The sequence below is a fragment of the Mustela lutreola genome, chromosome 16 (assembly GCF_030435805.1).
Source record: "Mustela lutreola isolate mMusLut2 chromosome 16, mMusLut2.pri, whole genome shotgun sequence".
Lineage (NCBI taxonomy): Eukaryota > Metazoa > Chordata > Mammalia > Carnivora > Mustelidae > Mustela > Mustela lutreola.
In genome coordinates this window covers 13,102,118-13,126,306 of record NC_081305.1, presented here as the reverse complement: position 1 = coordinate 13,126,306, position 24,189 = coordinate 13,102,118, and the positions used below count along the sequence as shown (strand labels likewise).

Here is a 24,189-nt window from a genome sequence, read left to right as displayed (position 1 = left end):
TCTTAACTTAATCACATATTTTGCCATATAAGGTAATATTCACTCTTTTGTCATATAAGGTAATATTTACTGTAATTAGGACACTGACCATCTTTGGAGGTCATTATTCAGTCTACCAAAGCTGCCGTGTGGATGCCCAGTTGTTTTGGCCCTATATAATCTAGTCCATCTTCCTGTGTTGACATTGAGCCCCTGCTCTGTCATAAAGTAAATTCACATAGATGTGTACATTTATTCTGAGTTCTGAGTTGTTTCCATAGTCATTTTGCACCTTTTGCCCCAATACCACATTATCTTAATTACAATAGCTTTATAATAGATCTTAATATATCAAGGGGCAAGTCGTTCTTGGTTTTTCCTTTTAAAGAATGTCTTGCTTATTATTGTCCCTTTGATTTTACATTTAAATTTTATGATCATCCTGTTAAATTCCACCAAATTCTGCCTGCCAGCATTTTGTTTTAACAGAGCATTGAAATTATAGATATAGATCTGTTGGAGGAAAATTGACAATTTTATGACACTGAGTCTTCCTTTTCAAGAACATATCCTAGCTCTCCATTATTTAGATCTTTATTAATATATTACAATAAAGTTTTATGATTTTTCCCTTGAAGATTTTAAGTATGTATTGTTAGATTTATTTGAGGTACTTTATATTTTTATTGCTCTTATAAATCGTGTCTTGAAAATTAATTTTGATTGTTGCTGTATGTAGAAATGCAGTTGACTTTTGAATATTGACTTGGTTACCATCACTGTAACTCTATCTTATTAATTTTTAAAAGTTGTTATAGATTCTTTAGGATTTTCCAGGTAGACAGTCCCCAAATATGTGAATAATGATAGCTTGCTCTCCCTAGTTATACGCTCCTCCTTCTTTCTTGTCTTACTGCATAGGAATGGAGCTCAAGTATAATATTGGACATCTAAGATAGCTAGCAAATTTCTGAGAACTAGTTACATTTCCTGGAATTTAATGCAGTGTGATCTCTTGCATTCAGGGACTTCAGGGCTGTTGAAGGAGGTTCTGCAGTACATCTCTCTGCTGCTTGTGTGAAACCAAGACACTGTAACCAGAGATGGGAAACTTACCTATTTTAAAAAACATAATAATATTTGGCTCTTCTAACAAAGACTTTGTCATTAGAGCTTACTAGTTCCTTCAGTTTTGTCCCTCTTACTGTCTTTTGCTAAGACAAGACAAATCCCTGCTTCATAAATCTTGCAGGAAAGTAGCATTTGTAATACAACCTTAAAATTTAGACTAACTATTGCAAAAGCAAGGCTGGTTATCACTTGCACTTCCGTTCTGTTCTGGCTAGCTACAAATAAGACAATATCCTTTGAAGTAATTAATAATTCCCAAAGAAACATTGGCTCACTGCTTTATTATAACACAACTCCTTTTTTTTGTTATTATTATTAAGGAAAGCAGTCAGGGTAACAGATGGGGAAGGCTTTAAGCCTGACAGTTATAAATAGTCTGGCTGTTTATTCCACAATATATTTGCAATTCTCTTTCTTTGCCATTCTGAAAGTTGGATCCCTGTCAAAATACTTTTCTCTTGACCAAGGATTACAAATCATTGCCAGTAGATTAGAACTCTAAAATAATAGATGAAGTTGATGAGGGCCTCTGAAAATTTTACTTATATTTTAGAGGATTGTCAGCACAAACACCTCATCTTCAGAGAAGGATCTGTTTTCCAGGGATCAGATGAATTGGGGGAACTCTTTGAATGAATCAGCTGTCCCAAGTATTGCTAAGATTGCTCTTGTTTCTTATAATCAAAGAAACAGTTGCCTAATGATCACTGTGTTGTCATGCACTAGAGGGGACACAGAGACAGTTAACTCCTGACTAAAAAGACAGGCATAGAGAGCATTAGTTAAGTAGCAACAAAAGACTGGAACATGAAGTGACACAAGGCATTATATTGATGATAATGTAAGTTAGAAATATGATTTGGTTGTTGAAAGCACACTTGCTGTCATACTAAACATTACATCCAACCGATCATCAGAGTCTTTTTAGTGTCAAAATGTTACACACAGAGCAAATATATTATTTTTGCTTAAAGAGCTTTAAATGGTGTAAATTTAAGGATAATCTATCAAATTATCAAAGACTTTCAAAAATGGCAATATCCCCACTGTCAGGGAGGGTATGGAGAGATAGAAATCTTTAAATACTGTTGGTGTTGGTGTACAAATTCCTACACCCATTCTGGAGGGCAATATGGCCATAACTATCAAAATGTTAAATGTGCTTCTCTTTGTTCTGGCAATTCTATTTCCATTAATGGTGGGCTAGACAATTTGGTTTCTCTCTTCCCTCCCCCATCTCCCTCTAAAAACAAGTAGAAGAACAAGGCAAAATATTTTCAAAGCCTTTTTTTGAAGGCAAAAAGAGAACTACCACTACAGTGAGAATTACAGGGCTAAGACCCAAGAGAAGAAGGAAAGCAAGACAATCAGACTGTGGGGGTCACTTTATCCTCAGCAATCCCACCTTTTTGGTAGATATCACAGCGAAGATGAAGTTTAGTAGAGTTAGGGAAGAAACATAGGATTTCATGGGATGCCCAAGGAGAAAGGGCTCTAGTAACCTCCTAAACTTCAGGATGGGACCCAGGGAAGTGAGGACTGGAAATGTACCGATCCTCACAATGCCTGAAGCTCAGCTTCGGTTTCTTCTTCAGTTATCAATTTGATTACAACAGTTCTTCTTCACTGGGATTCCAGGAGATGATCTCTAATGTTCTAAGGCATCAGTTGTATATGAGGAATTAACATCTCCTTTATATCTAGGCCAGATAGTACTAGCTATATACCCTTCTTAGAAAAATCAAAAAGCTAGTTACTCAAATGACTTGGTACAGGGATTAATTCTCTGCCAGAATCTTAGCTGAGAGTGGTAAGATTAGGAAATTCGAATGCTCCCTAGATACCAGCCAGAAGCTAGAGGAAGATAATATCTTTTCAGGGCTTCAAATGACCACTCCATCATTATATACGCTGACCAGCACTCAGTCAAAAATAACCACGCATATCAGGAGACAACACAGTCTGATAGAACACCAAGATAAACAATAGAAATGCCATAGAGAGCCAGAAAGTAGAACTATTTGGCATATTTTGTGTGTGTATGTCAAAAAGATTTTCAGTGTTCTTTTTTAAAAATGATTGAGAAGAGGCCTGGAAACTCTAAAAAATCTAATGGGAAGTCTGGAACTGAAAAGTTATAATGACAAATTAAGAACTTAATAGAATTGAATAGACCATTAAGTACAGCCAGAGATAAATTTTATAAACTGGAAATTAAATAATTCTAAAGAAAATACCCATACTGAAGCATACAGAGACAAAATATAGAAAAGAGCATCAGAGCTGAAGAGGATGTAGCAAAATTTTATCTATCTGGATGAAAAGAAGTGGGAAAATGGAGCTTAGGCAATATTTGAAGATGTAATGATTGAACATTTTCCAAAAACTGATGAATGGCATTCATCTATAGATTCAAGAAGCGCTACAAAGCCCAAGAAGGATACATGCAAACCACACCTGAGAACATCATAATAAAACTGCTGAAAATACTAGTAGTGATCTTTGGGTAGTGGAACTATGTGAGAATTTTCCACTTTCTTTATAATGTTTTTATAAAGACCATGTATTATCAAATGAATAAATGCCCATTTTTAAAAAGGAAACAAAACCAATCAATACTTTAAAGGTTGTGCTTTCTGTGTGCCCTGGGTCCACTGTGCATGTGCAATTACAGACATTGTTCAGTGGATAGTATTACCTCTACTGAAAGAAAGTCTGAAAGGGTCAGGTAAGACTCCTAGACCCAGATCCCTTAATACTCTGGTCTTCCTAAATCTAGGGAAATCAGTGAGAACAATGTCCTTTGGAGCCCTATGGTGATTCTTATTTTTTAAGAAGCATCAGTCAGAGGTCACCCTTCTCTAATTTAGAGAAATTACTTTTTTTTTTTTTGAAAAATATAATGGATTTATTTGCTTCTTTGCTCCAGACAATAGAGACTTAAATGCTGTATGGATGGTTAGGTATATACATATATGCATGTGTATGTGAACTATAGATTCTTGATTTGTTAAGAAAAATACTAGGTAGCATTGAGGAGGACATAATGGTTACAGGAAAATTTCTATGAAACACAACTTTGGTGTGTAGAGTAAGATAGGAAATTCAACTTATAGAGAAATTACTTTTTTAAAAAAAAATAAGAAACTTAAGATTACCATTAATACTGGGTTAAATTTTAAAAAAATTTTTTCCTGCTAAAATATGAGCCTAAATTAGAATATAAGCTGCTCCCTAAAAATAAAAAAACTGCTGGTATTCTTGTATTCTTGTTACTAGAAGATAAGCTAAATCCTTGGCATTGGTTAAATTGGAGTTCCCTGGGTCCAGTGCAGTACTGTTAATTGCTTACATTGGCAACATGTTGTGTTGGGGGTAATGAAACATCCTTCAGGGTAATAAAGTCTGAATTGTTTTTATAGGCCGAGAGATCCGTCTGCCCCTCCGAATCAGAGGGGAAGGAATGGGACCAAAGATTCACTTCAACTTTGAAATGCTGGACATTGGAAAAGTTTTTATTGGATCTGTACATTGTTATGAGGTAAGCACTAGAATTGTTCATTGAGACTCAAACAGTACTTAGCTTTTTAGGTTTACTTTATTTTGTGTATGTGTACTTTGACAGAAAATGTGCACTATCACACCCATTTGCCATTACTCATTCTTGGACTCTGGAATGATCTGGCTCTTCCTTGTCTCCCTGGCCATGTTTAAGGTCTCCCCTCTAAATTTCCTCAAGGCAATGAAGTCATACTTTAATTGGTTTTATCCACATCATCTTGTGGATTGCAAAGGGGAAAATCATAATCTTTTCCCATCCTTTTATGTTCTCTGACAACATAAATCCTACAGACCAGAGGAGAGAGAAATGTTCACATTTTCCAGAAGGTCCTAATGAGGATAGCTGTTTTCACACTTCAGTGTTTTCTCTGAATGGACTAGTCTCCAATCCATGATTAAAAACCAGTCCTTGTACTTTCTGGAACTTTCTTTTAGAAATTTCCCTGCTTTGTCTTTCCAATCAGATAGAAAATGATCCTTTTACAAGATGTACTCACGGGTTCTTCAGAATCAAAGTTACTTTACTGTCACTTCACCACTAACTTTGTATCTTGGGTACTTTTTTTTTTTTTTTAAATCAAATTGTAACCATTGATTCCTAAACTTTAAATATTTGTATTTCTCTAAAGGTAGTAATGAAAGCAGTTACTTAATGAGAGGGAAATAGGTGTCAGGGTCCATGCTTCCTCGTGTGTGCACGTCTGTCTCCATGTGTTTAGCTTCCAGTCCTTACAAAAGTGTGAAGGTAGGTTTTATTGTCCCTGCTCTACAATGAACAAGAAGAGGCAGAGAGTGGTTCATACCATCAGCAACATCACCCTTCATGTAGTCTGAGTGCAATACCAGTACTTTTACATTCAGTAGTTGGCTTGGCCCTCACTAAACCCTAGGGGGTAGAGGCAATGACAGTTCCCTGGCACTTAGAGAAGTTTTGCCAGTTAAGGTAATGCTAGATTCTGTAACAAATACAAAGACCCATACTCTCTGAGACGTGACAAGCCTTTTTCCCTGCTTAGGTAAAGTCTCAGGCAAGGTCACCTGTCAGCTGACAGCCCTCTGCCTGCGGAGCATCTGGCCCCAGGCTCCTTCCTGCCCGTAGCTCTGGCACCACCTCCCCCCGCCCCCTGTGGCCTGCAAGATTGCAGACTCACATGTGTCACGCGGGTGGGAGGGGAAAGAGCACGGAGAGAGGTATTGGGAAGGTCTTTCGTAGCAGTTGGCCCTGTCGGTGACCCACGCCGGTCTGTGAGCGTCCCATCAGCTGTGCATCGCTGCCCAAGTATCTGGGAAATGCAGTCTCGTTGGGAGCGCAAGAGAGAGAGGAAGTGGGTTCAGTGAAGGGCAACCCTGACCCTCCCATGTCTGTTAGGTAACTCAGCAAAGTCATTGAGCTAGTAAATGTGAGTGAGCACGGGGTTACTAAGGCCCTGTATCCTGGGAAGAGACGGTTTTTTGATCCCCTTTCAGTCCGGGGGGTCTCAACTCTGCCCAGCTCAGCTTAGCCCGGCCTAACCTTGGCAGGGGAAGACAACAAGAGGGCTGCTGCTGGGAGCTTCCTACTGTGTCCTTTATCCCCACATCCACTAAAGTAGCTGTGGCTTAGATGGGGCAGCGTGGAAGGTAAATAGAGATGTGAATGTCGTAATGAGATGGAAGACCCATGGAGCACGATTTCAATGAAGAACACGGTCTCATGACTATCAGGCCCTGAAAAATGGCACAGCTGCTCTGTTGCATTGTCTTTTGCATTTTGAAAAAAGGGTCACTTTGGGAGGAAAAACATGTGCATTGCTTCTTACGAAATTCACATTCCGTCCGTAATTTATCCAGTGTGAATTTTCCTTACATCTCACAGACTGTGTCTTGTGGATGCCACATCAGAAAAGGACCTTTAGTTCTGATGCAAAATGGATAAGTTTTCCCTGAGCATAATAATAATTTCTTTCAAATTTAACCAAAGGGTGTTTGAGGCCACCACTTCTCACCCTCCTAGATTTGACCAGTAAAGTAAATCACAGACAACTAAGTAAGTGTTAGATGAGGTGCTGCGTCAGATCGGACAGTTTGGAGGGCTGCGCGTTGGCAGAGAAGGACATGGTAAGGTGCTTCCAACAGGAATATTTTGCACTCTCTGCGTATTTAGTGCTGATGCCTCATTGCATCTCTCTTTCCATTTATTATGTTACCTACTTGAGACGAATTTGAATAACTACCTATTGCCCTTAGTCATTGCTGAGCTTAGCAAACACGTAAAAAGTAAACCACAGCTCCAAGAGTATACACTCTTCCCCAGTGTAATTAGAAAAAAAACAAGGTAAAACTCTACTATAAAATTTTCTCCTCCCCAAGGAGTTGCACTGCAAAGGTACGGTAATCAAAAGGTCTCAGAATTTCATCCCAAATGACTTGCTGGATTCTTCATACACATGAAGATGCTCCTTTCCCAGGGGGAGAGGAATGACATGCATGTTCTCAAAGTTGGAAGACCTGGTGCCTTAAACAAAATCCAGGTAAACCAAAAAAATAAAAATGCAATCTGTGCATCTCCGTAGAGGGAAAAACAATTCCCTTTGAATGGAATTCCCTTTGAACTACCACTAATCTCTTTGAGTTGCCTTGAAGTTCCCACTAACATGTTACAGTCCCTTCTTAAGCACAGGCAAATTTCAAACCTGTTCTGTGTGGTGCTGAGAATAGAGATAGCAATCACTGGTGTTGATGAGCACTCTTGGGGAGGCATCCTCATCTAAGAATTACATAAATTAGTTTCATCTTCACAGCAATCTGAGAAGTTGGTGGTACTTACACTTTGCAGATGGAAAAACTGGGGCACAGAGAAACAAAGCAGGTTTCCCAAGGTCACGCAGCTAGGAAGCCAATGGTAGAGTTGGGATTTGAGCCCAGGCAATTTGGCTCCTGAGTCCCTGGCCATAATCACTTTCTACATGGTTTGCTTAAAAGGAATGAAGGGTGAAGCATGAATTCTATGACCAGGGAACTTAAAACTGAGTGAGGGAGATGGAAAATGAATGTAAAAAGATGAATAAAATATCAAGCAGCAATTAGTTATAGATCTCTTTTGGCACATCATCCTTCTCCTCTGGGAAGAAGTGGTGGTTTTCCTCTGTGAAGGCCCCTGACTCTGTTCTACACAAGCTCTTGATTCCTCCTTCTTTTTTTTTTTTTTTTAAAGATTTTATTTATTTATTTGACAGAGAGAGATCACAAGTAGGCAGAGAGGCAGGCAGAGAGAGAGAGAGGAGGAAGCAGGCTCCCTGCTGAGCAGAGAGCCCGATGTGGGACTCGATCCCGGGACGCGAGATCATGACCTGAGCTGAAGGCATCGGCTCAACCCACTGAGCCACCCAGGCGCCCCTTGATTCCTCCTTCTTTGCTTCTCAGCAGGCAACCTGAGCTGGGGGACACCCCACATCGACCCAGGCCCCACTCCCTGGGCTACCTAGCCCCCTTCTCTTTCTCCAACAAACATGGGGACCAGGGACTGAGCATGCATTATCCCGTTTAGTATAAATATCCTGGGTCTCCTCCGCCATACTCGCCGCAACTTTGCCACCCCCACTCTCGCTCCAAACAGGAATCTCAAATAATCAACTACTATTTCCTCCGTACCCACTCACTCCCTGAACATTTGGAGTCTGGGTTCTGCAGTTACACTCCACTGGAGTTCCTTTCTTCTTCAAGGGCTGGGATGGCTTTTAATTAAAAATCAAAAATCTGTGACATTCTCTGAGTTTGTTCCCCTTCAGCTTTGCCCGCATTCAACCCCTTCTGGAAATTCTCCTCCCTTCGCTTCTTCTAGGTTCCTAACATTGCCCTGCATACCTTTCTGTACCTTTCTTCCTGATCTCCTGTGCTTTTTCTCCTTGGTGCTTTGAGTATAGGTCGAAGGCAGTATGTAAGCAGAACATGCTGTTCACCTGTTCAGGTGTGAGCACTGGCAAGAGATAGAGACTGTCTTAGAAGCCCAGGAACAGAGCTTTGTGGTTACAGCACAGGCTTATCAGACAGGTCCCTCGGAAGATAGGAGCAGGGGCGATGGACTGAGCCAGGTGTGGACAACTCTGAATGCCAGGCATGAGCTTTTTACATACACACACCTAGCAAATACGGGCTTGTGGTATATAGAAATGAAACTTTTCTGTAGTAAAACGGTTGCTTACACAAGTGTCACAGAACAATAGAGTTGTATCCATGCAATAGAGTTTGAAGTGACAGTATCCCAGTTGAATGAAATCTAATAGCACAACAAAAAGAATCCTTGTCCTCTGGAATCCACAGCGATGTCTTGTTCACATTTTCCAGGCTACACTAAGAACACGGGGGTAGGTAGTTCTTACCCACCTTTCCTCAGTTACCCTACAGAGAATCAGAAAAAGGCACTTTAGGGATCCTTTTCAGTAGATGTAATTACAATCAGTATTTATAACATGACTATAGTACATGCGACAACTCTGTTACAAAGAGGATACTAAAAACACAAAATTACTTCTTCATTGGGTTTCTTATCTTCAGACCTTCAAGGCAGAAGACTGTTCATTTCTCCCCTGGAGTTCTTCTCTGGCTTTAATTCCTGCAGCTCTCTCTGTGTTGGTATTAAACAGTACAGCTACATGTTAATATGAAAATAAATCAGATGTCCATGCTCTGTCTTTGCCTTCTTGGCTTTTTATTGATATAGGCAATACTATCCAACAAAGGCAGCATTGACGCCCTCTTCAACGTGATCCCTCCAACTTCAGCTTTGGGGACCTGCTTTGTTTTCAGCCCCAGGGAAGGCATCATCGAACCAAATGGAGTCCAGGCAGTCCAGATCTCTTTCAGTTCTGCCATTTTGGGGCACTTTGAAGAAGTGTTTCTGATCAATGTCAATGGTTCCCCTGAGCCTGTGAAATTGACCATTAGGTAAGATATTATCTATAACTAATATTAATTATCTATAATTAATGTGGATTTTTTTTCCACATTCACCTGTTTATTTTTGATAAAAATTTACATGCACTCCATTTTTTATGAAAGTGATTTTTACAGTGATTTTTATATATTAAAATAAATAATTTTCCCCTAATATAAGAAAACCTTTCTGAATTAGAAAAATGTGAAAATTGTTGCTAGTGTGGTATACGGCCACTACAAATTTACTATGAAAAGAACAAAATACCTAGATCTATGTGTTCTTAATTTACATAGACCCTCTTATATGTACAAAATAAATTTGGCAAAAATAATTTTTGTACTCTTGTTCCTTGTACCCAATCACTGAGGCTCCCCAGAAGTATTTCATGTGCTATAATTTCTTAAATCATATAAATAAGATAGTAATAGGCAATTGGGATTTGTCTACCTGTGTTCTTAATCAAGAATTTGAGAAGGTTCAGAGGTTGCCATTGTCTCTAACCTATTCTAAGCTTTTATCTACTGCTTTCTTAAACTTCAATACCACTTCATGTCTTGGATGTCCATAATTGTCTTTGTTGGTAGGAACACATCAAAATAATGGAATGTTTTGAATTTCCACTGGCATTTACATATTGAGCATGTGTAGCTTATTATTGTAATGTGGATAAAGAAGCTTTTGAGGATTTAGTTTTTCTACAAACTACAGCTTTATAAAATAAGGACTTAAAACTTTAAGCTAGTTTCCATTTATTCTCTGTTGTAGGATATTCAGGGGGAAAAAATCATTATAATCACATCTAGATAAAATTATCTTCTGGACCAGGCTTTAGCTATTAACCCCATTTCTCTAAACTTTCATATTCCATTTTTATTTTAAGGAAAAAATTTAAATTTCATATCTATCTATATATCTAGATATCTAGATATCTATCTATAAATTTCATATCATACCTATAATACCTCCAGATATTGTAAAAGAGTCTACTTAGAGCATCAGTCATCCAAGGCTAGACTTGCAGCTCTTGTGCTAGAAGTCCTTTGATGGCTTCTCCAGCTATTTGTGATAATTGAAAATCATTAATAGCAGAGTTTGCCCTTGGGGTTTAAAAAAAAGTACTCTATGACCAACCCATTGGGCAGGTCTACAACTTTGGTTCCCGGTGCTTAGAAAGATCATGTCTTCAGAATACATTGCAGATCCTATTTGGATTTTCATAGCAACAGGTGTTAATTAGGATGGCATTCTCTCTTATTATGGTTACTTGTAGGTCTCCCTCAGGGTCTGAGGATAACTTAGACATTGTGGTCAGAAGAATCCTAGGAAAATTTGTTGGTCTCAGAATATCTACTGGAAAGTCAGAATCTCAAGAGAAGCTTAAAGGTTATTGCCACTTCTTTCAATTCTTCCACCTAAGTGTCCCTGTTATGGAGTGAATTGTGTCTTCCCAAATTCCTATATTGAAATTCTGATGCCCAATACTTAAGAATGGGACTGTACTTAGAGATAGGGCTTTTAAAGAATTAAGGAAACATGGAGTCATGTGGGTGGGCTTTAATACAATGTGACTGCTGTCCTTTTAAGAATAGGCACACAGATAGGAAAACACCCTATAAAGACATAAAGAGAAGATGGCCATCTGCAAGCTGAGGAGGGATCCCTCAGAAGAAGCTAACCCTGCTGCCACATTGATTTTGGACTTCCAGCCCATAGAACTATGAGGAAATAAATTTTTGTTGTTTAAGCTACTCAGGTTGAGAGAGCCTGGCGCAATCATAAACTATTTTTTTTTTAAAGTCTCAAGACTTATCTGAACCATTCAGAAGGCATTTATATTTTCTTCCATAATACATCTGTTTGTGATAATTGGAAAAAAAATCAGTGTTGCTTTCTAAGTATTTGAATAACATTTACTCTTCAAGAAGATGCACCATGTTCATCCTGGCCCACGGTGAACATCCTTCAGTGATAAAAAGAACATGAGGAGGGCAGGAGTATTTTTCACATTATGTGAGCTCTTGGTCACCTCCCACCTCAATAACAATTCACATTTCATGACAAGCAATGGAGGTGGTTATCTGGAGAAGCAGGGAGAGTAAACCTGCAAATGCAACCTCTGTCTCCCTTTCAGAGATTGTCTGATCCTCGAGGGTCCTCAGTAAGCTCCAGGAGATCAGCTCTTCAAAGTCCCAACTGAATAAGGTCCTCCAACTTCCTGACTTCAAGAGGTATCACTCAGCCTCTTGAGTATCCTCCACAACATCCAGCATCATTGATGGGCCTCCATCCAAAATGGGGAAGACAAAACCTTAAAACTCTGCTCTTACAAATATTTAAGATAAAAAAAACAATCACCCTATTTGAGGGCAAGAATAATATATATAATAATATAGTATAAAATAACCATTAGTTTACTTTTCATGTAGGAAAAAGGAAAATACTTGCCAAGACAGACCAGTTGTCCTTCAGGTTGAATAAGAAAACCCATCCCAGTTTCAAGTGTCTGCTCTCTAATTAAGTGCAGCCTAATAATTAATACTGCATTTATTGACCCGCATACATACACATTGCAACTCTATTAGGAATACATGTGTATTTTGGATATTCACTTAAACTTTTTTTTTTTTCTAGAGATTTTACTTACTTATTTGAAAGAGAGAGAATGAGAGACAGCATGAGACAGTGTAGGGTCAGAGAGAGAAGCAGACTGCCCACTGAGCTGGGAGCCTGATGTGGGGCTTGATCCCAGGACTCCAGGATCAGACCTGAGCGAAGGCAGTCACTTAACCAACTGAGCCACCCAGGCATCCCTTCACTCCAACTTTTCTTGAGTACCTCCTACATGCAAGGTTGTATATTAGGTACAGTGACTGGCGAATTTGAGTTTGTTAGACATTCCTCTTGCATGAATCCTACTGTCTTAACCTTTGGCTCTGAATAAATTTTCCAAATTCAGGATGTGATTTCCCATTCTCTCAAAATTCCCAGACTGACTAAAAAACATAGTGAAATGACAAGGGAATTGAAAGGCTAAACTAAGAAAATAACCATTTAACATAAAGAAAGGCAATAATGGAGAAAAAGAGGAATGAGATGGCATTAAGACATATAAAAAACAAGGAGTAAAGTATAATACATGAATCTTACTTTATCAATAATTATATTAAATGTAATTATATATTAAATAAATTATATTAAATGTATATTAATAATTATATTAAATATTTAACACTTCAATTAAAGGCAGAGATCAGCAGAATGGGTTTTTTAAAAACCCACAAAACACAATTAAACTATATTTAGATCCAAAAATATGAATAAGTTGAAACTAAAAGGGATGGGAAAAGATATACTAGGCAAACAGTAACCAAAAGGAAGCTGTACTTATATCAGACAAAATAGACTTTAAAATAAAAAATTGTTACTTGAGACAAAGAACATTTTACAGTAACAAAAGAGTTAAGCCATTAAGGAAATATAACAAATATAAACATATATGCACCGAACAGCAGAGCCCCCAGATATGTGAAGGATAAACTAACAGAACCAAAGAAAGAAATGAGAATAGATTTGTGGTTGCTTAGGGCAGGGGTTGAGGGATAGAGCATGATAGAGCTATGATATGTATCTTATCCACATTAATATTCTGTGCTTTTGGTTTGGTGCGGTGTCTGCTCTGCCTCATTCATTGGTAGGAATTTGGTGATAAGTTAACCACAGCAACATTTGCTAAAACCCAGTGGTTCGAGTCTTGAAAAAGAACTCTAAGAACCACTGTGATAGACCATCATCTCAAAGTTTCTTTAAGTGCTAGATTCTGTACTTGATTTAATGCCATTTTACAGTTTTTGGACTTAACCATCCCCCTAATTCATGACTGCTACTCTGAATTCACTGGACTCCCTATCCACTCTCCTAATTTGTATTTCTACTTCCAGAGGCTGCGTCATTGGACCTACCTTCCATTTTAACGTTCCTGCTCTGCACTTTGGTGATGTTTCCTTTGGTGAGTGTTTTTCCATTTGAAGTTAAAAATTGAGTGGAATTAGTTTTCCTTCTACATGGAAGGAGGAAGGTTTACAAAGAACCTCTCCTACCATTTTTTTAATAAGTAGCAGCTAAAGGGTCTAGGAATGTTCTCTCCTTTCTCTGCAGCAGTGCATTTTGATGTCGTTTCCATTTATATGTGGAAGCTATAACCATGTTCCAGGCATTAAGAGCTTTCAGGCTGTGGTCGCCCAGGCTCTTCCAGCAGTGGAAAAATGGAAAGCCTTAGACTTCACACTCCTATCTGAATGTTCTGAACACTCTATCTACCTATCTACCATCAGAATTTTTTTTTTTTTAATTCTAGAGAGAGAGCGAGAGAGCACAAATGGGAGGAGTAGAGGGAGATGAAAAGGTTCTCAAGCAGACTCCACACTGATCAGGGAGCCCAGTGCCCAGCTCGATCTCATGACCCTGAGATCATGACCTGGGCCAAAAGCAAGAGGCAGATGCTCAACTAACTGCACCACCCAGGCGTCCCCTGAACACTCTATTTATGTTCAGATTCTGATTTGCCAGTCTGGCTACACAGCAACCTGTGCACAGAGATGCTCTCAAGTTTCAAGTGAATTCAGTGGTGGTTTGACTCAGGTATTCTATCACTCCAAATGGAAGACATCTGTATTTTTGTGTTGTCTTCTTGCTCAGTTACTTCCCTGAGTCATTTCTTCCTGTCTCAGCATTTCCAATAAAAAATCACAGCATTAGCAGTGAAAGTTTCCATTTATTGGCTCCATCTTATATTCTAATCACTGCTAAGTGAATTACATATAGTACTACATTTAAACCTTTTGGCAGTCCTTTGAGGAGATGTTATTTAGGATCCCCATTTTGGAGCTGGAAGAACTGAGCATTTGAACAGTTAAATAACTTACCATGGTCACACAGCAGTGGCAGAATGAGTACTTCAAATGAGATCTGTCTAAATCATGCACAGTGAATGGGGTGCTGTTGCCCCAAAGGGGTAAAAATTGTTTGTTTGGGTTTTTTTTTTTTTAAAGCATAGATCTAATCAATGTTTATGGTCCTCCAAAGTTCAGTACTATCCAACAGAATCTTATTCCTTAGTATTTAATATTCTCATTAGGGAGAAATTAATCTAACTTAAATTATGTTCAATGAATTGATTTCATGAAAAATTAATTCATCACAGTGGTTCTTTGAGGAGGTGATAATAATTTAGAAAAGGCTGAGAAACCCTAGTCTGAATCCATACTCCACAGTCCTTTCCATTTTTCTTTTGTTTCCTCCATTTTGACTTTCATTTCTTTTGTCTCAAGTAGGCCCATCTACTTGGGGGAAAATTTTTCTTCACAATGTATCTTTTCTTTACAAAAAGCTGATTCATAATTCCTTTATCAGTTGCTTTAACACTTAACATTTCCTAACATGTAAGAAAATCTGTATAAATGGAGTTTAATGTCTCTTAATTACTATAGAATATGAAAATGGCTGGAGAAACTTTTACAAATTTATTATGCATTTTAAGTCATAGAGTTTTTGAAGGGAAGTAAAAGTGACCTACAACTTGAAAATTGTCTGATGGCCAACTATGACAGACATACTCTCTCAAGGGTAATTGTGGCTGATCCACAATAAGAGGTGAATTACTTACCCAAAGATCTATGCAGTTATCCTCCAAACAGCTCACCTGAGTCCATAGAGAGGTGTGGGTAACTGATGCATGACAGCGTCATGTCCTTCCACAGGCATTTAAATATGAACTCTAACACGGAATATTTGGAAAATGTGCCCACTTACATATTGCCTTGGAGGCAGAAAGCAGAATCTAAATAAGCACCTCAGTCATTCCAAGGAATCTCATTCTGATTCATTGTCTAGAAGCTGTCTTACTGTTCACCGCTGAAAGGTTAATGTCAATACTATACCAATGATAAGCCAATTTTTGAGCCCCAAGAATAATTGAGTCTAAAATTTAAAAAGCACCTAAGCCCCTAATAGTACATGTCAACAAAATATGGCAAACAGGAAGTGTATGTTTGTGCCTAAGATGCCACTGATTTATTCAAAATGCTGTATTTGATATTGGCAAGCTCTGGCTGACAGAGTGGATAAAACCATGTATGCATGCTCTAAAGCTAGGTAGGTTTTTATTCCCCCATTAATGTCTTCCATTTGATCTGTTGTTATCCCTAAGTATACAAGAAAGGCCATTATTGGGCAATTAATTCATTGTTTCCTTGAGCTATAGAGATAATAATCAATAGCTATTTCTCATGGTTGGTCCAGCTAGAAGTTTTGGTAACTAGCTTAGGTGAAAATTATGAACAGCTTATTTTTCTTTTGTTGTACAACATCTTATTGGGCCATTTGGTGATAAGGCAGCTAGGCAAGAGGTAGGAAGACACTGCAGACCCATGACCCAAGATTCCTCAGGGCTGAGATAGGAAAACTTATCCTTCCTAAGTCCACCTTCAAAATTCAAGTCTCATTTCTTTTAATCTGGATATAGATTCCTTAATCTTCTCTGCAGTGTGGCAGAAAATGTTATCAAAAACATACGTTTTTGCTTGCCAACAGGACATCTAGGGCTATTACATTTTCAAAACCAATTAGGCCAATTAATTCAAGCTACATGGCTGTGCTTTTGGATTCTGCACCCTAAAAGCCAAAGTCAGAGATAATTTTATGATACAAATTTCAAAATTATTTTATGATAATATTTTTAAGTCCTGAAGTTGGAACTAGAGCTCTCTCATGACTCCTACTGAAAGTATCATTATTTATTTCTCTAGAAAGATTGGCCTCCCATCACAAAGAAACATCATCCATGATGTTTCATCCATCCTGATTACTATCTCACGTGTGCAATTAGTGCTTTGATGGGGCAAAGGTAAACATGTTATTGGCTCAGGGATGAAAGAATAATAAAGGTGCATAGAGTTCCAGATGCAAGAGAAATTAACTGTTACAGGAATGAGCCAGGGACTGGAAGAGTTTTCTTCCAAGATGACTGGCATATTGGATGGAGTAAACAAGGTTTGCAGAGGCTTGGAGTGTTGGCTAGTACATTGAGCTAACTAGAGTTGGTAATATTGTCCCTATATTGGCACTCAGGCCCATGCTTGAGTTAGAGGCCTGTTAGAGACAGGGCCTTTATTTGCTTAGAGACAAAGATTCTAGATTTGGTATCAGGGCCTGTTGAGATTGATCGTGTTAGACCATTATTAATATATTGAAGTAAACGAGAGGTATTAGTTCTGTTGGTTGGCATCTGAAATGTTTAAAGTATGGCTATAAATATTTTAATGGTAGGATTGGGTGTTAGAGGACATATCTAATAATTACATTGACTGAAGCTACAGTAGCATGAGAGAATCAGATTATAGAATTTGGGTGGTGATTGTCCCTGAAGGAACATTGAAGCTTTGATAAATCCTCAGATTCATCAAAGAGTAACAGCTGATGCCAGATGATAGGCCCAAAGGGGCAGGGTCTGTATCTGTACACTCACTATTTTTCAGGAGCTACAAGAACATGTTAAATGAGAATAAGGAGTTTAGAAGGGTTCAGGTACTCAGTGGATCTGACCATTGGATAATTTGGTCTGAGAAATTAACGTCTGAGGACAAATTTGATGGGATAAATATAGGGATTTTTAAAAAGCAACATGGTAGTTATCTTCCATGGTCCAGGTATGAACTGGTCATATTTCACTCAAAAAGAAATATTTAGGGGTGCCCGGGTGGCCCAGTGGGTTAAACCTCTGCCTTCGGCTCAGGTCATGATCTCAGGGTCCTGGGATCGAGCCCGCATCAGGCTCTCTGCTCAGCAGGGACCCTGCTTCCCCCCTCTCTCTGCCTGCCTCTCTGCCTACTTGTGATCTCTCTATCTCTCTCTGTCAAACAAATAAAATCTTAAAAAAAATATATTTAAGTTGACTTTAGGAGGGTATAAAGTAGGCTGTAAATTAATTGTAATTGTCTCTTAGACTCTTAATTGCAATGATTATAGAAAGTCTTACAAAGGTTAGCAGAAAAAAATCATAGAAAGCATGAGGAAAGCCCTACACCCTATAGTATTAAGAGTTGGTGCAAGCAGAAGCCCAGGGGATAGCACTTGTATTCATAATGAGCCTGCAGTCTTTAATAAAATAACATCCCTTCTTTCGTCTCCTTAACAAGCAGTGTGGGGTCTACAGATAGTTATGCAAGGAATTGTTCTAGCTAGAAGGTTATAACTGGCTTTATTCTCGGAAAAAACTTTTAGTTTCAGGGAAATAGTCTGAGCCGGTTGTTTGGAAGGACCCATCTGAAACCTTACACAAACTATTTCCACCTGACATTGTAAGAGTGCTTCTCCCTTAAATGGTCAGGTAGACTAAGGGTGAGGCATCTATAATTGCAAGAATCCTTGCTGGGAGAGCTCAGGAGTTGAATGCAGCAATACCTGACTGTGAAACTGACTTTGAAGCAGTTCCCCTGGAATTGCCAAGAGAACCCTTCAAGTCCACTTAATCAGGCAATTCTTTTTCCATAACAGATCTCTTCCAAGTAGATTGTCAGATGGTATCACAAAGGAGATAGAAACGTGTTTCATCCAGCAGCCCTGATGTGTCGAGAAAGGCTCAGTCATGGGGACCTGGAGAAGCAGATGTGGTCACAATACCCCCTGCAGTGACGTAGGAACTAGTCCCGAGACCAGCTGTGTTTTACTGCAGTAGGGTTCAAGGTGGAAAGAATAGTGTTGGCATCTAGTAGAAATATGCATATTTGTTCTCGTTTCATTCTGAAAGTGGTGGCAGATACAGTGGCCACCTCAAGAGTCCAAAATTAGAGCTCAGTTTATAGCTTGCCAGACAAGGAGGATCCATATCTCTTAGAAAAGGACCAGGAGTCTCCCAGAACTAAATGTAGGAAGGCTAGATTTAACATGACAAAGTAGCTTTGTCTAAGGGAGGTAAAAGCCGATATGGCAGTCTCTGGCTGGCTCAAATGCAGTTTGTAAAGTCTCTCTCAGGAGAGGCTATTATTCGATTTTTTGTCATCGACCCTGAGTGCGTGAGCCTCAGACAGGTCCAGGATGAGTTATATAATGTCTTGGCAGGCTCTAGGTCACACAGCGGGGACACAGCGGGGAAAACCACACAGGCTTCTCCTTTAACACACCGGCAAATAAAAAGAGCAAATATGATTCAGTTTCTTTAAAAAAATCTATATTTTATGCAAAAATTAAATGCAAAATATACTTTTGGAGGGCAAGTCACCACACAGATAATAAGAGGCTGCTTCTGAGAGGGACCTGGATGGACATCAAGGCATAGTTTCATGTCTGAAAGACTGAAGACTGAAGACTGTCAGTGGGAGGTGGAGTTAAGCAAGTTGCAATGAGCTGCATAGACATTTGAGAGTTTTGACAGTGCTAGCCAAGGTTGAAGTTCAAGGGAGGCTATAGTGGGGCTCTTACTTCTTACCTCACATTTTGTTTTCCAGGCTTCCCTCATACCTTGATATGTTCCCTCAATAACACCTCCTTGGTCCCCATGACCTTCAAACTGCGTATCCCTGGGGATGGTGATGGCCATAAAAGCATTTCAACTTGCCAGTATTCAGACTACAAAATGCCGTCTTGGAACAAGGACGAAATACGCATAATGCAACCAAAAGAATTCACCATCACTCCCAGCAGTGGCACCATTCGCCCCCAAGGATTTGCCGCTATCAGGGTAAAGTGCACAACCTTCCAGCACATATGGGCAAGGAGCCAAACTCTCAAATATTTATTAGGGCCACAGCTAAGGTGTGCTTTACATGCCCACCATCAGTGGGAGGCAGTGACCCTAATTCACGTGGAAAGGTGGGCCCTTAAGGCAATAAACTACTGGGGCCAAAGAAACCAGATACAAATATATTGGGCGAAAAGAACTGACACTGCCCTAGTGGATTTCCATCAATCTAGATACACTGCCCTCACCAGAACAATGGATTCTAGCGATCTGTAGTACAACCACTGCTCTGTATAGACAGTACACTCATGGGTACAAATAGTAAAAGATTTAAGAATTCATTGATAATTAAGTCCTACTTTCCTTTGGAATCTAATCGTTTATACCACTATAGGTCCAGATTTGTGCCCCAGATGATAACCCAGTTTATTCAGATTTTTAATACAAATCTGGGCTTCATGGTGAGTGTCGATGTGATATTCCTCACAGTGGTTTATATTTAGACCCACGGTGTGATGCTCTCTGGTAATGGCCACCAGCAGAATTATTTCACAGCTGACTGAGAAAGGTTTTACTCTCCTCCCTCACTGACTTTTGCTTCTCCAAATAGTTGGGTCTAGCATTATTGAAGGCTACTAACTTGAGATTATTTTATCTTTTTTGAGAAAGAAAAAGTAAGATTTCCATAGCTAAGGTTGGTAATTTTCTCTTTGAATATTTAATTCAACTATGGCCTTATCCCCTCACATTTAAAAAAATGTTTTATAATATCTCACCATGGATCCATTTGTCCTCAATCTTTTCTGGGACTTTTTGGCTCTTCGAAGGGCTTCTCCATGGACCTAATGAAATTTATATTATATATCGTTACAACTTCTCCGGGGATGTGGTACTTAGTCGGCTTGGGCTGCTAATTTTACCAACACTCAAGTCTGAGAGGCTGATAAACAACAGAAATTTATTTCTCACAGTTTGGAGACTGGATGTCCGAGATCGGGGAGACAGAATGGGAGGGTTCTGGTGAAGGGCCCCTTCCGGGTTGCAGACTGCTGACTTCCTGTGTCCTTGCTTGGTGGGAGGAGCTGGGGCGCTCTTGGGGAGCTTTCCTATGAGAGCTCTACCCTCAAGACCTAATCACCCTCATTGTCCCCACCTTCTAATTACCATCACACTACAGGTTGGGATTTCAATATAATGAATTTTGTTTGGGGGTGGGGGACAGGGTAGGGAGGACACAACCATTCAGATGATTGCAGTTCCTAGCTGTGACTTTCTCAGGATGAAATGCTGTTGCAAACCACCTGCACATTACCTGCCTTTTCTTTGTGCCTTTCACACATGGCACTGGAAGATTTTAGGAGCCATAGCATCCATCTAGCAGTCTTCTGCCAGAACTTCTTATTTTTTTGCCTTCTAACCGTAGCTTGGATAGAAACAAGGCCGCCTCACTCCAGGCCCTTCTGCACGTGGGGGCAGCTACTTCTCCCTGAATCTGACAAGTTTCCTTTCCAAATCCATGGCTCCATCTTCTTTTCCCTTTTATATTTGGAAAAACTTTCTCCAAGCTTCAGCTTTTGCCCCTGAACTATACTTCAGCCATGTCTGTGTAGACTCGAATTTGCATCCAGCGATTCCCTTTGCAACTAAGAAAAAAGTTCTAATTAGTCCTTCATACATAATTTATAGGTAGAAAAGCTTTCATGTCTGCCAGAAGCTATTCTCCCCACTTAGAAGTATCTCTTCCACTACAAATCATCTTAAGCAATTAAATATTGTGACAAGACTTCAACAGCCTGAATGTAAAATTTCACAATAATAAATAAAAACATAGGGTAAAATATATATACTGGGCACATATTGTCCTTGACTAGACCTTTATTTGGAGCTTCCTGTTTTTTGCTCTAATGATGAATACGGAGGGTAAAGGAGAGAGACGAGATTTTGATTTTTCTTTTCTTTTTTTTTTTTTAGATTTTATTTATTTGTCAGAGAGAGAGAGCAAGCACAAGCAGAGGGAGCGGTGGGCAAAAGGAGAAGCAGACTCCCCATGAGCAAGGAGCCCAATGCAGGACTTGATCTCAGGACCCTGGGATCAGGATCTGAGCTGAAGGCAGACGCTTAACCAACTGAGCCACCCTGGCATCCCAAGATTTTGATTTTTCTTAAAAAGAAAATTATCTAGGGGTGCCTGGGTGGCTCAGTGGGTTAAAGCCTCTTCCTTTGGCTCAGGTCATGATCTTAGGGCCCTGGGATCGAGCCCCACATGGGGCTCTCTGCTCAGCAGGGAGCCTACTTCCCCCCTCTCTCTCTCTCTGTCAAATAAGTAAATTAAATCTTTTTTTTTTAAAGTATAGCTTTAAAAAAATATATTACAAAAAATTATCTAGTTGATTCCTTATGCCATTTTCTGGAACTGACATGGTCATGTTCATTTATTTTTCTCTAAGAGAGACTTAGCTATACTGTTTTATTGGTGTATTGAATTTTCATAATTGACAGAGCCCAGAGGCATAGAGAACAATTTAAATTGAGTGATTAAAGTTTGTTTGATATGGCTCATCCTTCAGGTAATTTTTCCCCTGATGCAAGTCTATGACTTCTTTGATACAGTCTTCTCAGAAATGAGCAAACCTATTGTGCCAAAAGCCATTTGGTTTCTAACCTGGCCTTTGAAAAAACTCAGCAGGCCCTGAACCCGAAATGTAACTTGTTCCGCTAAAAATGTAAAGTGCCATACATCCCATAACAAAGTACTTAGAAGCCGTACTCCCCGTGTGGTCCTCCTCTGTTCCTTTCCCCCCTGCGTAGGGGGAGGGCTGGCCTTGCAGAAGAGCCGCTTCTCACCTTTTCCTTTCCAGGTGACCTTATGCTCCAACACTGTGAAGAAATACGAGCTGGCCCTGGTGGTGGATGTGGAGGGCATCGGGGAAGAAGTGCTGGCGCTCCTAATTACTGCAAGGTATCCCCCTCACCTGCTTTCTCTCTTCCCCAGCCCCCCTGAGCCGCCAGTGATGGGCTGCTTCTCCCAGAGGCAATGTGCCTGCAATCGGTTCACACTGCCTTGGTTCTGCTTTCCTGGGGAAGGAGGCTGAATCTGATATTCAAATGACAAAGCTTTGAAACAGCCAACTGCACCTTTGGTGGAGATAAGAGAAGGGATGTGCATGTGTGTTGCCGGTGTTAAGAATAATAGTGCTTTCTAATGGTCTGACTTTCCCAGTATATAACTAAAAAGGTTTTACCAGAAAGAGGCAAACAGTTGCTGGTTTTCATTTTTATCTTTAAATATAGTACTCCAGGGTTATGCCCAGAAAGAACAGTGCTACCAGTCCTGCTGTGCAAGATCCATTTAGCGAGACAGTCCTGCTTCAGGACACCGTTATCACGAGTTCAATGCCACCCGAAGGAGGCCCTCTAACCACATCACCTCCTCAGAACCATCCCCACCTTCTCTGTGTTTTAATACAGGCAGCAATGGGCTCTGGGGCCAGGTGAAGATCCTAGCTCTGCCATTTATCACTTGTGTCTCCTTGACCAAGTTACTGTCTTTTCCAAAGGTTGGAGCATGACACCAACGATGAAGGTCCTCCTAAGTAAATAAATAAAATCATGGCCCACACTTTTGCCAAAGCAAATAGGTGTCCAGGTCTGAGCCTTTAGGGGGAATGTATGAAAATGCCATCATCTACATGAAATTACTTAGCAAAAACCTGATAACTCATCCATCCCTAGGGTTTAGGCCTCACGAGTTGCAGAAGATGTACTGTAAAGGACTTGAAGGTCAAGGCCTTGCTATGGTCTACTAAGTCTTCTTTCCAAAGACCTACCTAATGATTTTGTTTGTTTAAAAATAGCAAAAACTTTCATCTGGTTCTTTCTATACCCAGGTTTACATTTTTGCCTAGTCTTGCATTTCATTTCTTTTCTGTGTAGGTTTATTCTGATACTTCCTTCCTCTCAGGCCCCCCTTCCCAGCTGATATCAATAGCAGATCCTGAATTTTAAAAGGGGGATGGGGCAGGGGATCTTAAGCAGCTATGAATTTCCTGCCATATACTCTGTGACCCAAGTCAAATACTGCAAGTCCTACCTATTTCAGGTAGTAAAGGATTAGCTTTATGAAAGTCATCAGGTCAACCGGCAACTCCATTCTAGCTAAAAATGAACACCCATCCCATTCGAAACCTCAAACTTGAGGTTAACAAGACTCTCATGTCATTATTTTTGGTGTAATCTGTAGGAACTGCTTGAAGACCCTCAACAAAAGAATTGCTTTTAGAACTCGCAGAGAGTAGGCAGTGACAGCTTGCTGTGCCCTCTACCACAGGTTAATCATCTCTCACTGAGTGAGCTCTCGTTCAGTGCTCTGGGCACTGTGCTATATTATTCATTCGCAATACCTCCTATATTTCCCTCAACACTCTGAGAAGAGTTCATTATGCTAATGTCAGTCCCTAGAATTACCTTCATTACACCTCTGAGCAAAGTGGGACTCTGGGAGGGAAAGCTACTTGCTCAAGCTTGTACTTGTTAAGGTCAGCATTTGATAGTGGCTCTGATTCAGATGCCAGTGCTCCCCACCGTGGCGCTGTATTGCCACCACTGTCCGTGCCAGTTCCGGGTTGAGCAGCTGTCTGAGCCTACAGCTCCAAGACAGCTGTTCTGCATAGGAATTAGAATTATTACCATAATTTAGATGGTACAGACTGTAGCTAGTCCTTGGAGGACTCTGACTGGTCCAAAGTGTCACAGCTAGCTAAGACCGCATGCTGGTGGCATTGGCCCTATTTGACTTGGAAACCCATCCACTACCCTAAGGATCTTGCACTGTGGGGGCGCCTTGGGGAAACAAGGCCAAATATGAAAAACA

At 39.8% G+C, this 24,189-nt stretch overlaps 1 protein-coding gene across 3 annotated transcripts in view; it reads left to right on the top strand.

Annotated features, from left to right (window-relative positions):
- The window catches only part of HYDIN (HYDIN axonemal central pair apparatus protein), a 385,540-nt gene that overhangs the window by 167,038 nt on the left and 194,313 nt on the right, over positions 1 to 24,189 (top strand). For all 3 annotated transcript variants that reach the window (XM_059150954.1, XM_059150956.1, XM_059150955.1), the window contains 5 exons: positions 4,533 to 4,651; positions 9,371 to 9,594; positions 13,525 to 13,592; positions 19,087 to 19,319; positions 22,178 to 22,278. In XM_059150954.1, coding sequence (XP_059006937.1) covers positions 4,533 to 4,651; positions 9,371 to 9,594; positions 13,525 to 13,592; positions 19,087 to 19,319; positions 22,178 to 22,278 — 745 coding nt within the window. The remainder of the gene's footprint in view (positions 1 to 4,532; positions 4,652 to 9,370; positions 9,595 to 13,524; positions 13,593 to 19,086; positions 19,320 to 22,177; positions 22,279 to 24,189) is intronic.